Source organism: Podarcis tiliguerta (assembly GCF_965153285.1).
Source record: "Podarcis tiliguerta genome assembly, chromosome: 2".
NCBI classification, from domain to species: Eukaryota; Metazoa; Chordata; class Lepidosauria; order Squamata; family Lacertidae; genus Podarcis; species Podarcis tiliguerta.
This window is the reverse complement of record NC_139535.1, coordinates 29,274,252-29,295,364: the sequence shown is the minus strand read 5'-3', so window position 1 is coordinate 29,295,364 and position 21,113 is coordinate 29,274,252. Positions and strand designations below refer to the sequence as shown.

Below are 21,113 nucleotides of genomic sequence, written 5' to 3'. Positions count from 1 at the left end.
TCCCCCCACACAGTGATTTGGTTAGATGCAACCAGCTGTACATTGTCTTGCATGAAATTCTTCCCTGAGTAGTCTCTTAAGTTTTACTCAGAACAGATCTGCTGAAATCACTGGACATAACATTGTTGTTTAGTCGTTTAGTCGTGTCCGACTCTTCGTGACCCCATGGACCAGAGCACGCCAGGCACTTCTGTCTTCCACTGTCTCCCGCAGTTTGGTCAGACTCATGTTTGTAGCTTCGAGAACACTGTCCAATCATCTCGTCCTCTGTCGTCCCCTCCTCCTTGTGCCCACCATCTTTCCCAACATCAGGGTCTTTTCCAGGGAGTCTTCTCTTCTCATGAGGTGGCCAAAGTATTGGAGCCTCAGCTTCACAATCTGTCCTTCCAGTGAGCACTCAGGGCTAATTTCCTTAAGAATGGATGCATTTGATCTTCTTGCAGTCCATGGGACTCTCAAGAGTCTCCTCCAGCACCATAATTCAAAAGCATCAATTCTTCGGCGATCAGCCTTCTTTATGGTCCAGCTCTCATAACTTAGTCACGTTCTTTAATTTCAGTGAGTCCACCGTGAGCAGCACTTAGTTGAATACCACCCATAGTCTTTAGTTTGGGGGAGTAAAGGCCAGGTAGGAATATATGCACATGGTTGTCTTGAAGATTTTGCACCCCAGGATTCCCCTTACCCAATTTCTTAGTAGCAGCTAGTGGCATAACAGAATTTCTCTTCTCCATGCACTCCTCCCATGCACACTCAAAAATCTGTACACTCAGAAAATAAAAAAAAAACCACAGAGCAGATATGTGGAGGCACATGAAAGGGAAGGTGAAGATTCATTGCCGAAACAGAATTCATTCTGCTTGTTCAATGGCTTCATTGGGTGCAACCCTTTGAATGTTCAATGCAGAACTAGTTAGCTATAGGTATACTGGATAGTTGTCCTTTCAAAAATAATAATTAAAAAGCATGCTTAAAATGTCATGTTTAAAATCATTGTTTAAGATGCTTATTGTTGATTCAATTCCCTTGTTGTTTAGGATGTTGGGGGGTTCCTTGTTTTCTTTATGAAGATAACATTATAGCTACAATTTACTTTAAAATGTGTTAGTTGTTTTGCCGAAAGTTAAGGGCTGCAAGTTTAAGTGGTGACTTACAAACTCATCTGAGAGGGCATTGAATACAGAACTGTTGCATTATTGAAGATTAGTTGTAGGCTAGTGGCTCAGTTTCTACCACGGTGGAAGAAAACCAGCTTCCTTAGGAAACACAACTGGGTCTAGTTCCAATACCTTGCATTTTGCTTGAAACTGTTTCACTTGGTTATTGCTTTTTTAATCACTGTACAGTGGTACCTCGGGTGAAGTACTTAATTCGTTCCGGAGGTCCGTTCTTAACCTAAAACTGTTTTTAACCCGAAGACCACTTTAGCTAATGGGGCCTCCTGCTGCTGCTGCGCTGCCGGCACACGATTTCTGTTCTCATCCTGAAGCAAAGTTCTTAACCTGAAGCACTATTTCTGGGTTAGCGGAGTCTGTAACCTGAAGCGTATGTAACCCGAGGTACCACTGTAATAGTTTTGGACTGTATCTTATAGTAACCCACCCCGGCATATTCTGGTGAAGAGTATATAGGAAATCAGAAAGTCTTGGTGCAGCTAGCCTTCAGGTTAGGGAAGCATGTGGAAAAAACAAGAGCAACACCCTGTTCCCTATTTCTGAACATGGAGAGCTCTCTTACACCAAGTCAGTTCCTTGGACTGGCAGTGACTCTCTTGCAGGGGGTGGCCTTCCTTATCTGGAGATGCCAGCGACTGAACCTGGCACCTCTTTCAGGCAGAGCATGTGCTGTACCACAGAGCTAAACAAAGCAAGGAAATGCCGTGCTGTTATGTGTGAATTTACGATGTGTAATAATTCTCTTTAGATCTTCTGGAGTGTTTATAACAATATTCCTCCTGTGACAAACCTGCCTCTGAGATGTAGTTATCATTTAATGCGTGGAGAAAGACGGCCGCTGTGGTATGTTTATATTCACATTATTATGGCGCTCTGGGCACAAACTGCATTCATTATTTGTTTATTTACTTGTAAGTTAGAAGAAATGGGGGGGGGAAATAGAAACAAAAGTGGAGAGGCAGGGGCAGGATCAGAAGGTTATTTTTTAAATAAAAAACAACTATGTTTAGTAAACATGATATATTACACTGAAATGGTTTTTGTTTGCCAATGGTGTTTTTTAAACGTTAATATTATGCAATATGATTTTTGCATATAATTGCCTAAAAGTAGGCTTTGCAAAATCAAGTTAAAATATGTTGAAATTTTGGTTATTTGTGGCAAGTGCTGCATAGACAAGGCTGGGCTTCAGGGAGCTATGCAATCAGTTGCCCTCTCTCAGCATAAAGCTTTGGATTTATGTTTCTTGAACAGTAGATCACTTTTTCATGTGGCAGACCACCTTTGAAATGGATACAAATGCAGAGATACAAGTGGAGTTTTGCGGGTGGTGGTGTTGGGGCACATCTTATGCTCACAAAGTGCAGTATCCTGCTGGGAGTGCTCAAGGTCTTGGACATGCCTGAAGTAGCCATGTCCAATGTATTAATAAAGGTAAAGGGCTAAAGGGACTCCTGACCATTAGGTCCAGTCACAAACGACTCTGGGGTTGCGGCGCTCATCTCGCTTCATTGGCCTAGGGAGCCGGCGTACAGCTTCCGGGTCATGTGGCCAGCATGACTAAGCCGCTTCTGGCGAACCAGAGCAGCGCACGGAAATGCCGTTTACCTTCCTGCCGGAATGGTACCTATTTATCTACTTGCACTTTGACGTGCTTTCAAACTGCTAGGTTGACAGGAGCAGGGACCAAGCAACGGGAGCTCACCCCGACGCGGGGATTCAAACCGCCGACCTTCTGATCAGCAAACCCTAGGATCTGTGGTTTAACCCACAGCACCACTCACGTCCCAATGAATGTATTTATAGAGATAACAAAAACAAAACACCCCTGTGGATCTTGCTGACTTGAATCAAACTTCTGCTTACTTGGATGTTGATGCTGACAACTTGCTCTTTTTAAAACCTAAGACCAAAATGCGGTGCACGTTCTTGTTACACGCACAATGTTTTTCCCTTAAAACCATGAGAAGAGTCTACTGAGGAAAGCAAGACAAATACTGTAAATCATAAAACAGTCTGTACAAATGAACGTGGTTTTTTTTAAAAAAAAACGTGGTTTTTTTAAAGGCACTTGCTGCTTAAGCTGCAGTTCTGAAAAAAGGACTGGCCATCAATGGGGAAAGGCAACAAACCATTATGCCAGTCTTGTAGACTCAGGAAGTTAATGTTATGAGGGGCTGCACCAGTCTACAGTAGAGGTGTAAACATGGGCAGATTGCAAAAGTGAGCAACACTTGATAAAATTGCTGCTTTGGTGGGCCTCACCTAGCTTGCTGACAAGTCCCGCCCGCACATGATGCAAAAAGTCATTATACCCAAGATCAAGGTGAGCTGTATGTTTGGGCAAGTGTTTTTGTCTCTTCCGAAATTATTTTAGACTTGCTTATAGGGGATTTGTTCCCTTTTTTTCTATGCTAGAAGGATGCCAAAGGGAAATGAAAGCTGTTCTGTTTCCTTTCATACCTGCACTTGTATTTGAAAGCTGCATCTAAGAGGGGCCATAGTTTGAAGGTCATAATTGAAAAAATATGCTTGTTTCTTCTGAAGTCCCCTTGATCAAAAGTTTTACAGTCACTTTTTTGTAGGGGAAAATTGGTAGCACTAATGTCACAGCTAAGTCATTTCCTTTTAATTATTTTGATAGCGGCCTTGTTTTTGTCTTCTAATTCATGAAATGTGGTTTAATAATCAAGATTATAATAATGTTTGAGGAGTGTATTTATTATATATAATAAACCATAGACTTGCGTGCCTTCCCTGCCTTTTTCACTTATTCCGAAACTTTCACCAGCGGAACTGCCTATCCACAACCCAGATTTTGCTTTAAATGGCACTAGAATGTATACTTGTATCATAACCGTTAGGTTCTGAAGTAGGGTTACCTAAATTGCAGTATATTATTCAACAAAGTTATTCTATTAGTGCAAAGACTTTCACCTGTGCACCAGGTATCCTCTCCCTATGCATCCTTCAATCTGTTCTAGAGGTTCCTCCAGCCCTTTGAAGCATATTGGGCGGGGCGGGGGAGAAAAGTCTCATCACGCAGGAAGATGGCCTTTGCACTATTGGGACAAACTTGTTGGATATGATCCATGATAAATACATGTTTAGGTATGATCAGGCTATGTTCAGAGAAATCTTCTTTTCATGCACCAGCAGATTACTCAGAGTCTGCCTACCATTAGGCAGTGTGAAGTAGTTGTTTCAGGCAGCAGGTGCTGGAGGACAGTAGCACAATAGGTTTCATTTTCCCCTCTAAGTACATCAAGTCCTGCAACTTCTATGAAGTATGAACAAGCTTTCCATTATTATTATTTTGACTGGTTTATTGTGTTGGCTTGGGAAGGGGTGAAGAACTAAAGCAGGCATAGGCAAACTCGGCCCTCCAGATGTTTTGGGACTACAACTCCCTTCATCCCTAGCTAACAGGACCAGTGGTCAGGGATGATGGGAATTGTAGTCTCAAAACATCTGGAGGGCCGAGTTTGCCTATGACTGAACTAAAGCCTGACCTGTTGACCACTAGGCATCCTATTTGGTCCTTTCCTATATTCTGAGAATTCCCTAGGCATTTTCCCCTGCTTCAGAGCTAAAAAACGTGCATTTATTTTTATGTTTAAATGATTTAAGATTCTGGGCTGTTGGAATCTGTGCCTTTGCACTGTACCTAAGTGTAAAAAAATTGCCAGTCTGTGCAGCCAAGCTTTGTTTTTTCCTCACAACTCAGGGAAGAAGAAAGCAATGCCAAGGGAGGTGTGTGGAAAATGAAGGTCCCCAAAGACAATACGGTACGTGCTTAACATTGTATATAGTCGTACCCAGTTGGTTATGGTGATGCAGGTGCGTGTGGTCTACTTATTTAATAGTAAAGGATCATTCACACTAAACTTCAGTTGACCTTTTTTATTTTTTATTTTTTATCATGGATAGCTCAAGACATTTTATGTCTGCCAGTGTGGTGTAGTGGTTAAGAGTGGTGGACTTGTAATCTGGTGAACTGGGTTCGTGGCTCCACTCCTCCACATGCCGCTGCTGGGTGACCTTGGGCTGGTCACACTTTTCTGAAGTCTCTCAGCCCCACTCACCTCACAGAGTGTTGTTGGGGAGGAAGGGAAAGGAGAATGTTAGCCACTTTGAGACTCCTTAGGGTAGTGATAAAGCGGGACATCAAAGCCAAACTCCTCCTCCTCCTCCTCCTCCTCCTCCTCTTCTTCTTCTTCTTCTTCTTCTGCCTCTAATAGCATTCTGAAGTGTGTGTTGTTTTCTGAGCATCAGTCTTCCACTCATGTGGGTGCTGGCTGCTTAAAAGCTGCTGGCACTGTTACTATTTTCTTCAAATGACCGTTGTATATTTATGAGACAGCCAGTATCTTCACTTTTACTTTTGCCCTCTTTCCTGCCTATAGTATCTGGTTTGCTCCAGAACAGATTTGGATGCATGATCATTGAAGTTTTGATTGAAGTTGGTGTGATATCCAACTAAATCATACTCTGAGTAAACCCTATAAAATTAATGGGCAAGTCCACTGGTTTTATGGTTCTGCTTTGAGCATGAATTAGCTGGATATCACCTGTTGAATATGTTCAAGTTAAACATATAGATATAATTTATGTGAAATTGTAATAAAATGCACCAGAATAATGTTGAGGCTGTTGCAGACAGTATAGCTGTTCAAACTGCAAATGGAATACTTACTGAAATGTAACCAGCTTCTTCATTTTCTTGGTTTTTTGCTAGTCTGCAGTTTGGAAAGAGCTGTTGCTTGCTACAATTGGGGAACAGTTTACAGACCGCTGTGCAGGAGGTGAGAAAGTACTTCCTGTTATTGCTTTTGTATTGATTTTTTGAGCACCCCTTGCTTAAGTTTTAAGCATAGAATAGGTGCAGCACAGAAAAGGTTACTCATTGCTAGCTTAATTTACAAATAAAAATCCCCTGCTGACACTTTTCATCCTATCAAAGCGCATTGTCCCTTTGCCTGATTAAGCCTAGGGAGAGGGATTGATTTTCTCCAACTTTGTTCAGGCAACCTCCATAATCCAAGAGAATTATCCAACTGTTTGATCCTTGCCAGGAAAAGAATGTAAATGTCTTTGCTTGCCATCCTACTTTTGACATATCAGCATTGCTCGCTTTTTGTAGAATTTGTGGACAGAGAGTGGGAACAGGACTGCCACAGATCCTACACAAAGTGACTCAAAGGAAGAAGAGAGAACCTAGAGGAAAGAGGTTGCTCTTTCATTGGCTGCCATCACTTTCGGTCATTAACAGTGGAAAGGCATCCTCCTGCTGTATTGGTTAATGATTTGAAAGGAGTATTTCTTGACCAAGTCAAGACAAATAAAGCATAAGAGGGTACTGGTGCTTTGGCAAAAGATTCTGCTTCCATTAGTGCCTGATTATGCACCAACAGAAAGCCCGCACCACGCACTGCAATGAGGGTCCTAGAGGTGTTAGGCGATCCAGCTTCACACACGAGATTCATGAATCATGATGATGTTCTTTGCATCTCTCTAGATTTCCGTGCTCTTATTTGGAAAACAGGCTTACCTTCAACAACAAAATACAAATTTTGTGTTACCAATCGTGCTTAGATTTAGTCTTAGTGATTTTGGGACCTCTTGTTTTATGTTATGTCCACTATATATAGTGATTGGGATGTCTAAATAGTCCCCCCTCCCCAAATAATTAGAGCAGACAGAATTATACTGGTGGTTAGGGCAGCAATCCTGTATACACTTACCTGGGTGAAAGTCCATGGAAATTAACAATTGTCTTCTGAGCCAGGCATTCAGCTACTGCCTGACCATGTTTGGTCTTTTTGTGTATGCATATAATATATAAAAATCAGCTACAGGGCTCAGCTGTTTACATTATCCCCATAATGTGGTTTGTGACCTTTTTACTGGTCTGCACTTTTATCTGTAGTGTCATATTTTCTCACGTAGCACTTCTTGGGATAATGCTAGCAAATAGCATTAGAAATAGGATAGGTACTTTTCTGTGTTAAAATCTGAATTTGCATGATTGCTGTCCCTCCCCGGCTTTGTATACCCAACCATAAATAAATAAATGTCCTTTTATAGGTACAGTTGTTTTACAGCAGGCACCCCCAACCTTCTGCCCTCCAGATGTTTTGGACTACAGTTATCATCATCCCTGACCACTGGTGCTGTTAGCTAGGGATCATGGGCGTTGTAGGCCAAAACATCTGGAGGGCCGCAGGTTGGAGATGCCTGTTTTACAGTGATGAAATAAGTAATATGTGTCAGTGGATAGTAAAATAAAATAATGTTATTATTTGATTGGTTTGGAAAGCCATGCAGGGTTGAATTACTTGCCATCTCCCAGACCCCTGTGGTTCAGTCAAACCAACAAAAACAAGCCAAAAGCACAAACAGGGCAACACATTTCAAAAATCTCTGTGATACGCTTAATACTAAAGTTACCTATTTATAGCTCATAATTATTGAGGTAGAATTTATACCAGTTACATGGGAAAGTTGTACAAAAAGCATGTTTACAGTAAAGTTCCCCCACATAACAACATGTCCTTTAGGACTAATTTGTTGTTTTTTATTCATGGTGTGTTTTGGATTTGGGGTGAAGAGTCCATACTGGCTCCGGTAACAAAGATAGTTTTTAGATGATGATGATGATGATGATGATGCTTTCTCTTGGCAGGTGATGAAGTAATAGGAGTTAGCGTCAGCGTCCGTGATCGGGAAGATGTTGTTCAAGTTTGGAATGTAAACGCATCATTAGCAAGTGAAGCTACAGTTCTAGAAAAGATCTATGAACTTTTGCCCCAAACATCTTTTAAAGCAGTTTTTTATAAACGTAAGTAAAAATTGTGCATGTAGCATGAAGCAGAGTGTGCTGTCCAAATGACTTTAATCAACAAAATGTATTTAATTCTTGCACATTTAATAATTGCGTCATCTTGTCTTTCAGCTCACAAAGAGCACCATGCTTTTGAAGGTGGACGCAGGAGACATTAACACAGGAGACAGTCCTGAACTCAAGTTGTAATTTTTAGTTTTTTGGGGTTTTTTTCGAGATCATCACAGTGGAAAGATGGACAAAAACACTTGCAAAAGCACCACAAAGCCTGGTTATTTTAGATTGTTATATTCCTCGTGAGCTGGTGCTATTCAAAAGCAAGGAGTATTGCTGCCTCAGTTGCTGATTGTGATGTTTCCTTTCATGACTGCTTAACAAAAAAAAGGTCACTTTTACTTAGTATTCCTTTCTTTTTAAGGTAGAAGACTTTACAGTTAAGTAGTTTACTATACCTAGTTCAAATGCAAATATGCACAGGCATGATATGCTGCTCTTTCTAGACTTGCTGTACCTAGAGAAATTAATAGCTTTGTGAACCATGTTTTCCTGTGATACTTTGCTTTGAGACATTCCTATCATGTTAAGAGATACACACAGATTTGTCCCCCAGAGAGGTTGTAATTTGCACTGTCCTAATAGGCAGTGGGAGAAATCCAAGGGGAATCGTGCTCAAGCTCCATTGAAATGAATGGAGCTTGCACAGTACCTGGATTGCTTCCAATGTCCTCTGCTTATGCACTGATAATGCGCATACTGTAAATATATTTTAATGATCACTGAACAGAGCCCATAGACTGAAAATACACTTCTGATGTGACTAATTTTAAACTCTTTAGATACAAGCCCCTTAAAATAAGGGGTTGGTTCTCACTTGGTGATGGCCCATATCTGTCCTGAGAGCACAGGTAGACTTGAAGCTGGTCATTGCTCGGGTTGAAGCATTGTTTGTGATGATGTATCACTGTTGATTTCTGTGATCATAGTCACACTGGAACAGATGCAGTTATGCTGATTGTGGTATGGAAGCTGCCATCAGGTGTGGAGCAGTCAGTTGTTGATTGGCATTTGTTTTTAGCTATTTCAAATACCTATTGGGGGGGGATGAATGAAATTGCAACTCTTTGTTCCAGAGGTGCCTAATATAGTTTGAATTAAAAATAATAATAAGTATAATATTTGTTTTTTAAAACAACAAACACCAAAACTTAAACCCCTCTGCTGTGCTCTCACTTAAAATGGGAACCTTAACAAATTTTCTTTAGCAAACTCTTTATAAAACAGATCTTCCCTTCTTACCCCCCTGCAATCATATCAGATGTGTTCTTCACCCATGAAGGTCAGTATCAAATGCATAGTAATTTTTATTGTAAACATAACTAGTTCAACTGTATCTAGTTGCAAGCTATGATGGCGCCTTAAATACATTTTTCGATAGAGAAGAAAAGTTGATTACACTTTGAAGCATGAATGTGAAAATTCTCAACATTAGTTTGTGTGTGTTTTCCTCCCCGCACTAATTATTGGAGTTTTTGTTCTGCTTTTTATTACAGTACCAAAGATTTATTTAGTTCCTCACAATGAGCTAGAGGAATGTGCATTCTCTTCTAGGCAGCATTACTGGATTAGCATTTAGTATTTTGGAAATCGTTCTGACTGCACTGATAACAACCCATTTAATCCTACAAGAGGCAGCCATTGGAATTCAATGTGTTTCTAAATGAATCAATTTCCCCTTTTTAATTTTTGTACTAGTTCATTTGTATTTATGAATTAAGATTTGTGCATTTTAACTAGCATTATTAAAAGTTTTATAAACTCGTACACATCTATTCAGAACTGCATTTATTATTGGGTTCTCTCTCTCTTTTTAAAAAAAGAAATTTAAGTGTTCTTCAAGGCCACCACCCTGAAATGCTATTTTTATACAGAAGAGCAAACATTTGTCTATATTTTTCAAAGACCTAACAGTACAGTATGTCCACAGTATTTACAGAATCAGGACTGAAGAAGCCATTACTAAAATTTCAAAAAGGGCTCATAAATCGCTTTCGTCTCGTTGAGGAAACATTGGAGAGGCAACTCAGCACTGAACATCACAAGATGCTCTAGTCTAGAACATGGGTAGGCAAACTAAGGCCCAGGGGCCTGCCCCGGCCCAATTGCCTTCTAAATCCGGCCTGCGGATGGTCTGGGAATCAGCGTGTTTTTACATGAGTAGAATGTGCCCTTTTATTTAAAATGCAACTCTGGGTTATTTGTGGGGCATAGGAATTCATTCACTCCCCCCCCCCAGTATAGTCCAGTCCCCCAGAAGGTCTGAGGGACAGTGGACCGGCCCTCCTGAAAAAGTTTGCTGACCCCTGTTCTAGAATATGTCATTGTCATTCTCTAACTTTATTTTATTTGGTTTCCATAGCAACATAGTAATGTCCCTCTTAGACATAGGCATAAACCATGTACAATAAAACCATACCATTTAGCAACCATACCTGCGTTGGTGGGATGTCTTTCCTTTTGGTCTGTTGCCAGCAACGGAGATGACTCAGGAGGTGACAATGAACAACCAGGAACAAGACCTTGGAGTCATAGTGGGTAGCTCAATGATGATGTTGACCCACCAGGGTGCAGCAGCTGTGAAAAAGGCAAATTCCATGCTAGGGATCATTAGCCATGGAATTGAAAATAAAACTGCCAATCTCATCATGTTGCCATACAAATCTATGTTGTGGCCATATTTGGAACACTGTGTGCAGTTCTGGTCATCTTGCCTCAAAGAGGATATTGTAGAATTGGGAAAGGGTTTAGAAAGAGGCAACCAAAACGATGAATGGGGTAAAGTTTGGCACGTCTTAGTTTAGAGAAAAGGTTGGCGTGATAGAAGTCTATAAAATTATGCAAAGCGTGAAAAAAATAAGAGACGTTTTTCTCTCTTTTATAACACTAGCTTCTCCACGCCAGCCACTCTTGGATGGCACTGATGGTATATGAGTACAACTCAGAGTGACTTTTAGCCTGATTGGCACCGAAACAGTCTTGGCTGCCCTGATGAACAATGCGTACTGGCAAAAAGGCAAGGGAGTGCCGTGTTGGCAATTTCCCAGGATTTCTCATTGGTATCTGACACCCATCAGCTACGGTATCCTTCTGGACTCATCCTGGTATCCTTAGGATACCTCGGCTCCCGAACGCCTTGGGAGTCGAATGTTCCGGCTCCCAAACAATCAAAACCCGGAAGTGATTGTTCTGGTTTTTGAATGTTCTTTTGGAAGCCGAGCATCCAACAGGGCTTCCTTGCAGCTGTGCTTTGGAAGTCGAACGTTTTGGGAGTCATATGGACTTCCGGAATGGATTCTGTTCAACTTCCGAGATACGACTGTAATTCTTTTCCTACCTGCCGGATTAACCCCTGAAAGTGGTGCTGGGGAATTCTCACTCTTTGTTTTCTGACACTTGTGCTGTGAAATACTGCAGTGCCGTTTTTGTCCCCCGTGCCATGAAACATACTACAACAACAGCACCAAATGAGGTCATTTGGAGTGAGGTGTTGTAACAGTCATAAATTATATTTCCATTGCTATAGTGGAAGTGTGGAACGGGTACCTCCGTTAGCATTTCCCTCCTCCGTTGCTGATGTGTGACTGTTACATCACATGTCTGTGTTTACTTTCTAGGCTTGGAAAGCCTGAGAACGGAAACTAGCCTTATCTCTTCCGCTCTGTTGTGTTTTTGTACTTTTTACTTTCTGTTCTCTCTCGGAGCTGAAGTGAGAGGACGCCATGATCACTTTGTCCCATATATACTGCTTAATAAAAGCTTAGAATGAGCACACCAATCTCCACTTCGTTTCTGCTAATCTCTGCTGAGTGTGCGTACACATAGGCATATGCGTCGCTGGAGTGCCCAGGGACTGATAATTTGTGGACATCCTGGAGCTGCGCAACATCAGGAAGACGTCCAGAGAGATTTGTCTCATCGCGGGGGCTGTGTATTCTGCCAACCTCATGGTGTAGTTAATGGACTGGATGAAGGTGGACAAACTATAAACCCAGAGTTAATCCTGACAAAATGTAAGTACAGTTAGGGAGGGGGGGTGTCACTGGATCTGGGTGGTGACGTTCCTCTTGGTTTTTGGGTTGCATTCCCCGTTGACAATTCAAGTTTGCAGCTTTGGGATGCCCCTTGATCTAGCCCTTATTTGGTTAGTGTAAGTGGCTTTGTTGACGTGGAGCACCTTTCACCAGTTTAAGCTGGTGCATCTGCTGCAAGGGCCTGGTGACAGCCATGCCCTCGTGGATCTGGAGCTGTCCTTGAAAGACTATTCAAACAGTTATTCTTTTAAAAATAATTAACTAGGTAGCAAGGTTTCTGAGCACAGCTCAATATTACTGCGTATGACCTATAAAACCCTATATAGCTTAGGGCAGGCATAGGCAAACTGGGCCCTCCAGATGTTTTGGGACTACAACTCCCATGATCCCTAGCTAACAGGACCAGTGGTCAGGGATGATGGGAATTGTAGTTCCAAAACATCTGGAGGGCCCAGTTTGCCTATGTCTGGCTTAGGGCCATACGTTCTGAAGGACCACCTGATTCAAAGTAGGTTCTTGGACGCCCTGTACCTCCAGGCTCTGATATAGTGTGGTTTTTAATCTGTAATAAAGCCTCTACTGCAGAGGGGCTCTGGTCACAGAATGCCCTCTACTGGAATTTGGTGTCTACACTTCCTTTTTACCTGGTTTCTAAAAAAATTTGTTTTCGCAAACTTTTAATGAGATGATAATTTTGCGCATTTTGATGGCTTTTTCGCAGTATAGTAGCGCAGAGAGCTTGCTGGGGAGAGCTTGCATTAAAAAGAAGGGACTCAAAAATAACAAACAAGGTTTTAATAAGAAAAACAAAAACTCCTTAAACACGAAATACAAACAAACAAACACGACCCAACCACCAACCCAACCCCAGGGTAAATGGCAGAGCTAGGTGCTGCTCCTTATATACTGTGGCCAATTCCCAACACAGCTTAATCAATGCAACTCAGCAGCACCTGCTATGTCTCACAGCTGCAAGGCTGGATCTCATTAGTTTACTCTGGCCCTTGCTCTGGCCCCTTAAAGGTATACACATTGGGTGAAACAATGATGAACCTTTAGATTTAAAGAAACAGTTCAACATTTCCCCTGCGGTTCATCATTGTGGAACAAAAACATAAAGCATACTTTGTACATGTTTTTCATGTGTAACCTTTGGAAGTGCTTTAGTAAAAATGTCTGCAATTTGATTGTCACCTGGAACATATTTAAATACGACCATTTTATCAGCAATTAGTTTCTTTACAAACTGCAAACGTAATCTTAAGACTCTAGTGCGCTGCGTATTGGTTTCTGAACATAGGATAGCGAGTCCACTCTGGGAATCAAGGTAAACTTTTACTGGTAGTGTTACTTGCATCTGTAGGTCAGCAAATACCTGCATATACCATTCTATATCACGAGTGGCCTGAACGCATGCACATAATTCACTCTCTGTTGTGGAGAGACAAATAATGGTTTGTGTCTGGGACTTCCATTCAAAAGGACAACCGTTATAACAAAACACCATACCAGACACACCCCTGCAATTATTTTGTTCCACTGCATGAGATGCATCGCAGGAAATTTATGCTCTTTTAAAGAAGCTATCTCAGAGTCCATAGCTTTATACCAATTTACAGCTTGGTGCTTAGGTAAATTCTGAACATCATTGTAGCTTTTTGGCTCAAAAACCGCCTTATTGGCATACACAGTATTAAAATGTTCATCTGCAAATCGTTGTGGCTTCTGCCTCTTTCTATCTGAACGTCTCAGTCCGGAAGGAGAGTCAGACTCCTCAGACTTAATAGGACTAAGTGAACCACTAGTTTCAGGTTGTAAACCATCATTGTCAGACTGAAGAGATGCCTGTAGGCTAAGCTCACGGTCAGAAAACTCAAGAGAATCTAACCTGTCCTCGGGTGCCTGTAACTTTAAATCATCAAACAAATTAACAGATTCAACAGGCTTTTTGTCTTCTCCCATCAATTCAGAAGCACCATTTCCTGCTGCTGCTGCTCCTGCTTCCTCTTCTTCCTCAGTTTCATTTATACCATCAGTATCTTGGAAAATAGCAACTCCATTCCAATTTACAGTTTGTATCATGCTTCTGGTAATATGAAATTTGCCAGTTGCTGGTATGTAAATTCTGTACGCCCCCTGCTGGTAGCCCATTAATTTTCCCTGAACACTACGCTCACCCAATTTCTGCTTAGCGGGATAATGCATAATTACATCTGAACCCCAAATGCGTAGGTATTTCAGATTAGGGCGTTTTTTAAACAACTTCTCATAGGGGGTGACATCTAAACCAGAATGGTAACTGCGATTCCTAACATAACAAAACGCATTGAGCGCTTCAGCCCAAAAATCTTTGGGCAGATTAGCATCGTGCAGATAAGTTTTAACCCCTGCCTGCAGGTCACGCTGCACAACTTCAACAAGCCCATTTTGCCAGGGACTTCGGGGGCAAGATAACTCATGAGTAGTCCCCTGCGCTTCCAGGAATTTCTCAAAATCCTCAGAAACAAATTCCCCGCCCCGGTCAGAAAACAGGTTCTTAATTGGTTTGTTAAAGTGCGTTTTTACCCAGTTGCAAAAAACTTTGTACTTCTCAAATGCTTGGGACTTCTCAGCTATTGCATAAGTCCAACAGTATCTACTATACTGGTCTATCAGGGTAAGCCAGTACTTAGAACCTCCTAATGATGGTGGGAGTGGCCCAACTAAATCACAATGTACACGCTCAAATGGCTCAGTTACTTTCCTATCTGAGCACCTACCCTTGCGTGCAACCTTGATCTTATTTTTGCAACAGGATAGACATTGCATAAAGAATTTACATGGTTTTAAGTTGAGGCCATTAACAATATTCTTTGTCTTAATTACATCAGCAAAATTCAGGTGTCCCAGAAGTCTGTGCGCCTCGTGGACACACCCGGAATGTGGCCTTACATTCCTCAACCCCTGGCTTGACTGTGCTGCTCTGCAATTTATAGGCGATTGGGAGTAGGTGCGAAAATACAGTCTATATAAACCATCAGATTCCCAGGCATACAGTAGACGTTTGTTCCCCTCAAAAAACTCACACATTGAATTTAAGAAACGCACAGTTATGCCTTGACGAGCAAAACACCTTACTGATAATAAATTGTCCACTGACGGGCAGTAAATGCAGTTTGCTATCGTAATGTTTAAAGAGTCAAGTTTAACAGTACCTCTGCCAAGCGACTGCAAGACTTGTGAATTGGCTAAATGTACATTACCAATTTCCTCTTCGAAAGAAATAAACAGACTTCGATCGTTGCAAACGTGCTGAGACGCACCTGAGTCCACAACAAAAGACTTCCACTTGGCACCTTTAAGTCTTTTACGATCTGCTGTCCGAGCATGAAAAGCTCGCGGCTCATTTCTGTCTTTACGGTACAATGTCGGCTGCTGGGCTGACGACAGTGACTGACGAACAGAAACAGACTTGGGAGTACCTTGCTTTCTTTTGGCTCTGCAGTCCTTTGCAAAATGTCCCTGCTTATTGCAGAACCAACAACGCTTTGCAGCTTTAAACGCAGTCGTATCACCACAAGTTTGCATGTGGCGTTCCTCATTACTTCTGGAAATAGGAGTGCTTATGGCACAAGCCTCCCTTCTGTCCAGCTCGCCCATTAATCTTGCCGTTACCCCTTCCACAGTTAATTGTGCTGGTGGAACGGCAGATATCTGGCTAGCTATACCATCAAAGTCCTCATTAAGGGAACAAAGGATGATGAAAACATACTGAATATCAGGTATCTCCATGTCCCTTCGAATTAATTCGCAGCGTATTGCCTCCAGACGTCTCAAGTGTGCTGCCAAATCACCACCAGGCTGCAACTTCGTCTGGTACAACTGCTTGAAATACATCAATGCAGACGCTGACTCTTTTCTAACATGCACTGCTGCAAGACTGTCCCACATTTCTTTGGCAGTTTTCTTATTCCTTATATAGACTACTTGCTGGTCACTGACTGCCAAATTAATTATCGCCCTGGCTTTCGCATCTCCTTTCGACCAAGCATTAGTCACAGGGTCAGGAGGGTCATCAGTTACATAGGTCCATACATCTCTAGAGGTCAAAAGTGCCTCCACCCGAAAAGACCATAAACTATAGTTCTCATCTGTTAGCTGTGGGAAGACTAGAGCCTTCTCCGCTTCAGGAACCCGGTCAACCATTCTGGAAACTCTTCCAGACCCACAAAACTACGCTAACAGGAGAAGGAGTTTTCAAACCTTTCTCAGAGTCCAAAAATATGCAGTCATCCACTCAGCAGCTGGGCCCATAACCAAAGATGTTGGCTTTTTCGCAGTATAGTAGCGCAGAGAGCTTGCTGGGGAGAGCTTGCATTAAAAAGAAGGGACTCAAAAATAACAAACAAGGTTTTAATAAGAAAAACAAAAACTCCTTAAACACGAAATACAAACAAACAAACACGACCCAACCACCAACCCAACCCCAGGGTAAATGGCAGAGCTAGGTGCTGCTCCTTATATACTGTGGCCAATTCCCAACACAGCTTAATCAATGCAACTCAGCAGCACCTGCTATGTCTCACAGCTGCAAGGCTGGATCTCATTAGTTTACTCTGGCCCTTGCTCTGGCCCCTTAAAGGTATACACATTGGGTGAAACAATGATGAACCTTTAGATTTAAAGAAACAGTTCAACAGTTCAACAGTTCAAAACAGTTCAAATTTTGCGCATTTGTGTGTTTGCTGGTTTTACTTTGTTGGCAGGCTTGTGCAGTGATTTCTGCTTTTTCCCTCTCTACCATTTTTGCAGGGTGATGGTGGTGGTTTTTTCAATGTTGAAAGGCAAGATTAAAAAAACCAAAACACAATCCATCTTGCAGCCCCTCACCTGCATCAGATGCCCTTGGTGCATGAGGAGGAGCCATGCCAGATTTGGGTGGGGTAATGAAACTAGACCTTTTGAACTGTGTGCCTAGAGAAACAATAATATGTCCCTTGCATGTGCACGCATGTTCAGTAACATACAGAGTGGCTGGATAAGTCCTCCCTTCAATGCTTGCTCACTCCGTTTTCCCTTTTCTTTATTTTTCTTGCTTTTGGGCAAAACTGGTATATCTGGAGATTTTGAGAATGCTTTTTATTTATGCCCAGATATCTATACGAAAGTATGCCATGTTTAAAACCAGTGGGACTTAATTTGTAAATATCCTTAGGAGTGTGCCATTAAGGTGCTCAATAACTCTGCCTCTTGCTCCAGTGCTGCCACAGTACAGCTCAGTTAGTAGTGCGTGAGACTTTTAATCTCAGGGTAGTGGAAGTTCCCTGCATTGCAGGGGGTTGGACTAAACAACCCTCATGGTCCCTTCCAATTCTACGATTCTCTGATTTTGCTCTCATGCGCACAGTGCTTCTGCTTCTGCTCTCGCCTTGGCATAAAAATATGCTTTGGTCCTGTTTAACGCTTCTTCCAAATGAGATGGGCCTCTTCAGTGAAACAGAGGGCTCGATGGCTCCCCGGAGCACAGCTTTGCAGTTAACACAATGCCTTTTAATTGTAAATTCCTCTTAATAAGGATGAAAGGCTGTCCGCTGGGCCAACTAATTAAAGAGGCGTCTACAGCAGTAATTACATAGAATTCTGCTGCACTCACTTCATCTGAAGAAACATTTGAAGATGTCAGAAACCTGAGGTAGGAAAAGTTCATATTTCCCATTACCTCAGTCTCTCTCCTCCCTGTGACCCACATGTCTAGTTTTTTCCCTATCCACCTTATACCATTCATTATTAGCAGATTTTGTTCTCTTTTCCTGATCTGTCATGAAATGCCTGAGGTTTGTTAAGAATAGCTCTCTTTTCTCACTCTTTATTTTCTTGAAATTTGTGGAAAATCTTGTGTGGACCCAATCATCTTGTTCTGACTGATGAGTTTGGCATATCTCTTGGCTGTGGGACCACTACTGAAAAGGCCCTGGGAATGCCCTCCCTGTTGAGGTGTGCCTGCCTCCGTACTTACTAACCTTCAGGAGGAATATGAAAACATTCCTGTTTACTCAGGCATTGGGGTGGCTGATGACATCTGCAAGATCCCTGGATGGAGGAATGTTTTAAATTGTAACTGCTATTAGAGATATTTAACTAGTTTTTGCTAATGTTTTGACTATTTTATAACATTTTTGCTTTGTTTTAAAAATTTGCCGCCCTGGGCTGCATCAGGAGGAAGGTCAGGATATAAATTCAATATGTAATAAATGCTGTAATTGTCGCAATTCAATAAGGCTCAGATGCTTCACAGGGCAAAGCAAGATGGGCCATCTTTGCTAGTCTCAAGCACTTCATGTGAATGTGCAGAACAAATGCATGGAAATGGCTCCAACGAGTTCTACTTCGAAGAAACTTACTCTTTTTGAGAACTGTCTGCATCACAGCAGAGAAAGTTAGCCTTTTGAATCTATATGATCTTACATGCATGTATCCATCATATTTTTTGTGAGATGATTCCTCTTTTTTTTTTTTTTAAGAATAATAATAAGCACTTATTCAACATCTTCAGAAATGCTATGATTTGAAAGCTAAACCGTGTTCTTCAAGTTCACGTCCAGTTAGAGCAATTGACTCTTTTTTTACATCTTCATATTACGCATTGAAAAACATCTGGCTCAAGAATCGCTGACAGCTTAGGAGGATTGAATTGTCCCACTGCGCTAAAGCTGAGGCTGTTACTGTGGATCTCAAAACACTCCTGCCTTGGATAAAAGGATTTAACTGGATGGAAGTAAAACGGGGAGGGGGAACCAGAAGACAGCAACCTGCTACTTGAGAGACAGTACATCAAGGACCTGTATCTGTTACAACTGCCGAGTCTGCCTCACTCATCTCCTGAATTCCATGTCTTACATATTCTTCAAAGGAAAACTCCAAAGAGATCACACACTTCTATCAGTGCCAATTAATTAAATGTTGTCCTCCTACATAGTGGGTACAAAGGAGCGACAGCTCCCCAAGGACTGTGTCAATGCATTTTTCTGCCAACTGGAAGATGTACAGAGGAGAATGGTTTGTGTGTGTTCCTCCTGCCATGGGATCAACTTGAAGAGTTACGAACCAGGAGTGGGGAGGAGGGAAAGAGACACACAGAGAGACTTGTTATAATGCAAATAACTGAATGCAAGAAAGAGACACAATAACTGACATAGTGAATTACTTGTATAAACATTTTCACATGTACCTAAATGTCAAAATTTATCTTTTTTCTTTAATTAACAAAAAGAAAGTATCATGAGCAGTTTTGAGTGCAGAACAGTTCATCTTCCCCTTGTGGTAATTTCTCATAGGATGCTGGGGGAGTAGGAGGAGAGATGAGGGAAATTAGATAAAAGAAGTAGAGGAAGGATATCCCAAATTTTGATCTAAAAAAATCATCGTCAATCTTAACTACACTTAACTCTGACAGATCTCCTAATTTTCCTAATTTGACAAGTTAATGAAGAATGAAGTTCTGTCGAAAATCTCATGCAACTTGAAACAGACTTAAAATATGTGGTATGCCATTGTGGGTAGCTGACAGGAATTGGATTTAATGTGTGAACAATGGTTCCTAAACTAAAGAACAACGTCTCTGCCAGATTTCAAAAGACTAAAATAAGGGGTTAGACTAGATTACTTTTGAGGTCTTTTCAAACTTTTGTGAGCCCTAAAGCCTTCCCCCCTACAAGAGTATGAAATGATCATTCTGGTGGTCATTCTGTAGGACAAAAATTTACCATCCTTTCTCTCCTCAATTTCAAATTCTCTGCCCTTTACCATATCTCTAAGTCCCACAAATGACATACTGGAGCAGGCTCTCTTGAGGTTCCATCTCTAACATCTCTAGGCATCAAGCAGAATTAAATAGTAAGTGGAGAAAGTAGGTGGATAAATGAAGCTGAATGCTAAGACAATTTGGGACAAACTGAAGAAAGCACTTCTTTGCACAGCACATAGCTAAACTGTGGAAGTTATGGCTGCCAAGTTGGATGGCTTTAAAAGAGGATTATATGCGGAAAAGGAAGCTATCTGTAGCTACCAGCCATGATGTCTATGTACTACCTTCACTTTTGGAGGCAGGCAGTATGCCTTTTAAGTACCAGTTGCTGAAAACTGCAGGTGGAGAGAGGGCTTCTTATGCTCAGGTGCTGCTTGCAGGCTTCCCATAGGCACCTGGCTGTCCACTGAGAACCAATGAAGGGAAAGTCCTCTGGCTGAGACCCTTGATAGCAGCTTCCAGTTAGAATAGAAGAACACACTGGGCTAGATCTGTCTTGTATCCTGTGCAGCTATGTGGCCAAACCACTCACTTCCCCTTTCATGTTATAGTAAACTGCACACAGGAAACCGCAGCATCTGCTTGGCTACTTCAGGGTTAATGTTGTAAAGTTGTAAGACTGCCATTGAGTGGGAAAGCCAGTGCTGTCCTTTTGAAGGTCAGCTTATTTTAGTACATAGAGCTCATTCCTAGAAGAGTTAGGAGAAAGCCAGGCCAGTTTGCAATAGGCAGTCATATTGTAGTTATCATAAAAATCAGATCCATTACATTCATTTTATTTTTATTTTGTTTCATAAAATTTGTACACCGCTTGATTGTAAAAAAAAACAAAAAAAACCCTAAAAACAGTTTGCAAACATTTATGTCTCACCTTTACACCAGGGTTTTCTAGGCAGTGGACAAAATGCTATCTATGTTTAGGTTGGACAGCAACAGCTACAAAACAGAGAAAGCGAAACAAAAATGAGTGGAACAGCAATGAAACTTAGAACAGCAGTATTAACATTTTCTAAAATTGCTGATTGAATAAATATATTAAAAGGTCCATTCCAGAGAATGCATTTTTGCAGGTATTGTTGATACTATTAAAAAAAATAAACATTAGTGTATCACCTTTTTTTTTTTTTTTTTAGGGGCTTCAGAATGATATGCCCAAAGTACTGCAGAAGGTCATGCTTTAGGGAATATATTAAGAAGCACCTGAACACTGAAGAAAGGAAAAA

The 21,113-nt window shown here is 41.5% G+C and overlaps 1 protein-coding gene and 1 long non-coding RNA gene across 3 annotated transcripts in view; one reads left to right on the top strand and one right to left on the bottom strand.

Moving 5' to 3' along the window:
* The window catches only part of EIF4E3 (eukaryotic translation initiation factor 4E family member 3), a 38,634-nt gene extending 28,794 nt beyond the window's left edge, over positions 1-9,840 (top strand). For both annotated transcript variants that reach the window (XM_083426737.1, XM_083426736.1), the window contains 5 exons: positions 1,924-2,018; positions 4,903-4,963; positions 5,914-5,980; positions 7,861-8,016; positions 8,131-9,840. In XM_083426737.1, coding sequence (XP_083282863.1) covers positions 1,993-2,018; positions 4,903-4,963; positions 5,914-5,980; positions 7,861-8,016; positions 8,131-8,177 — 357 coding nt within the window. In that variant the 5' untranslated portion in view covers positions 1,924-1,992 and the 3' untranslated portion in view covers positions 8,178-9,840. The remainder of the gene's footprint in view (positions 1-1,923; positions 2,019-4,902; positions 4,964-5,913; positions 5,981-7,860; positions 8,017-8,130) is intronic.
* LOC310671181 lies at positions 8,997-20,906 on the bottom strand. The gene is made up of 2 exons (XR_014507869.1): positions 20,762-20,906; positions 8,997-10,650 (listed from the first exon to the last, which is right to left on the bottom strand). It is a non-coding gene; the product is annotated as an uncharacterized lncRNA (long non-coding RNA).
* Positions 20,907-21,113: the final 207 nt, after the last annotated feature.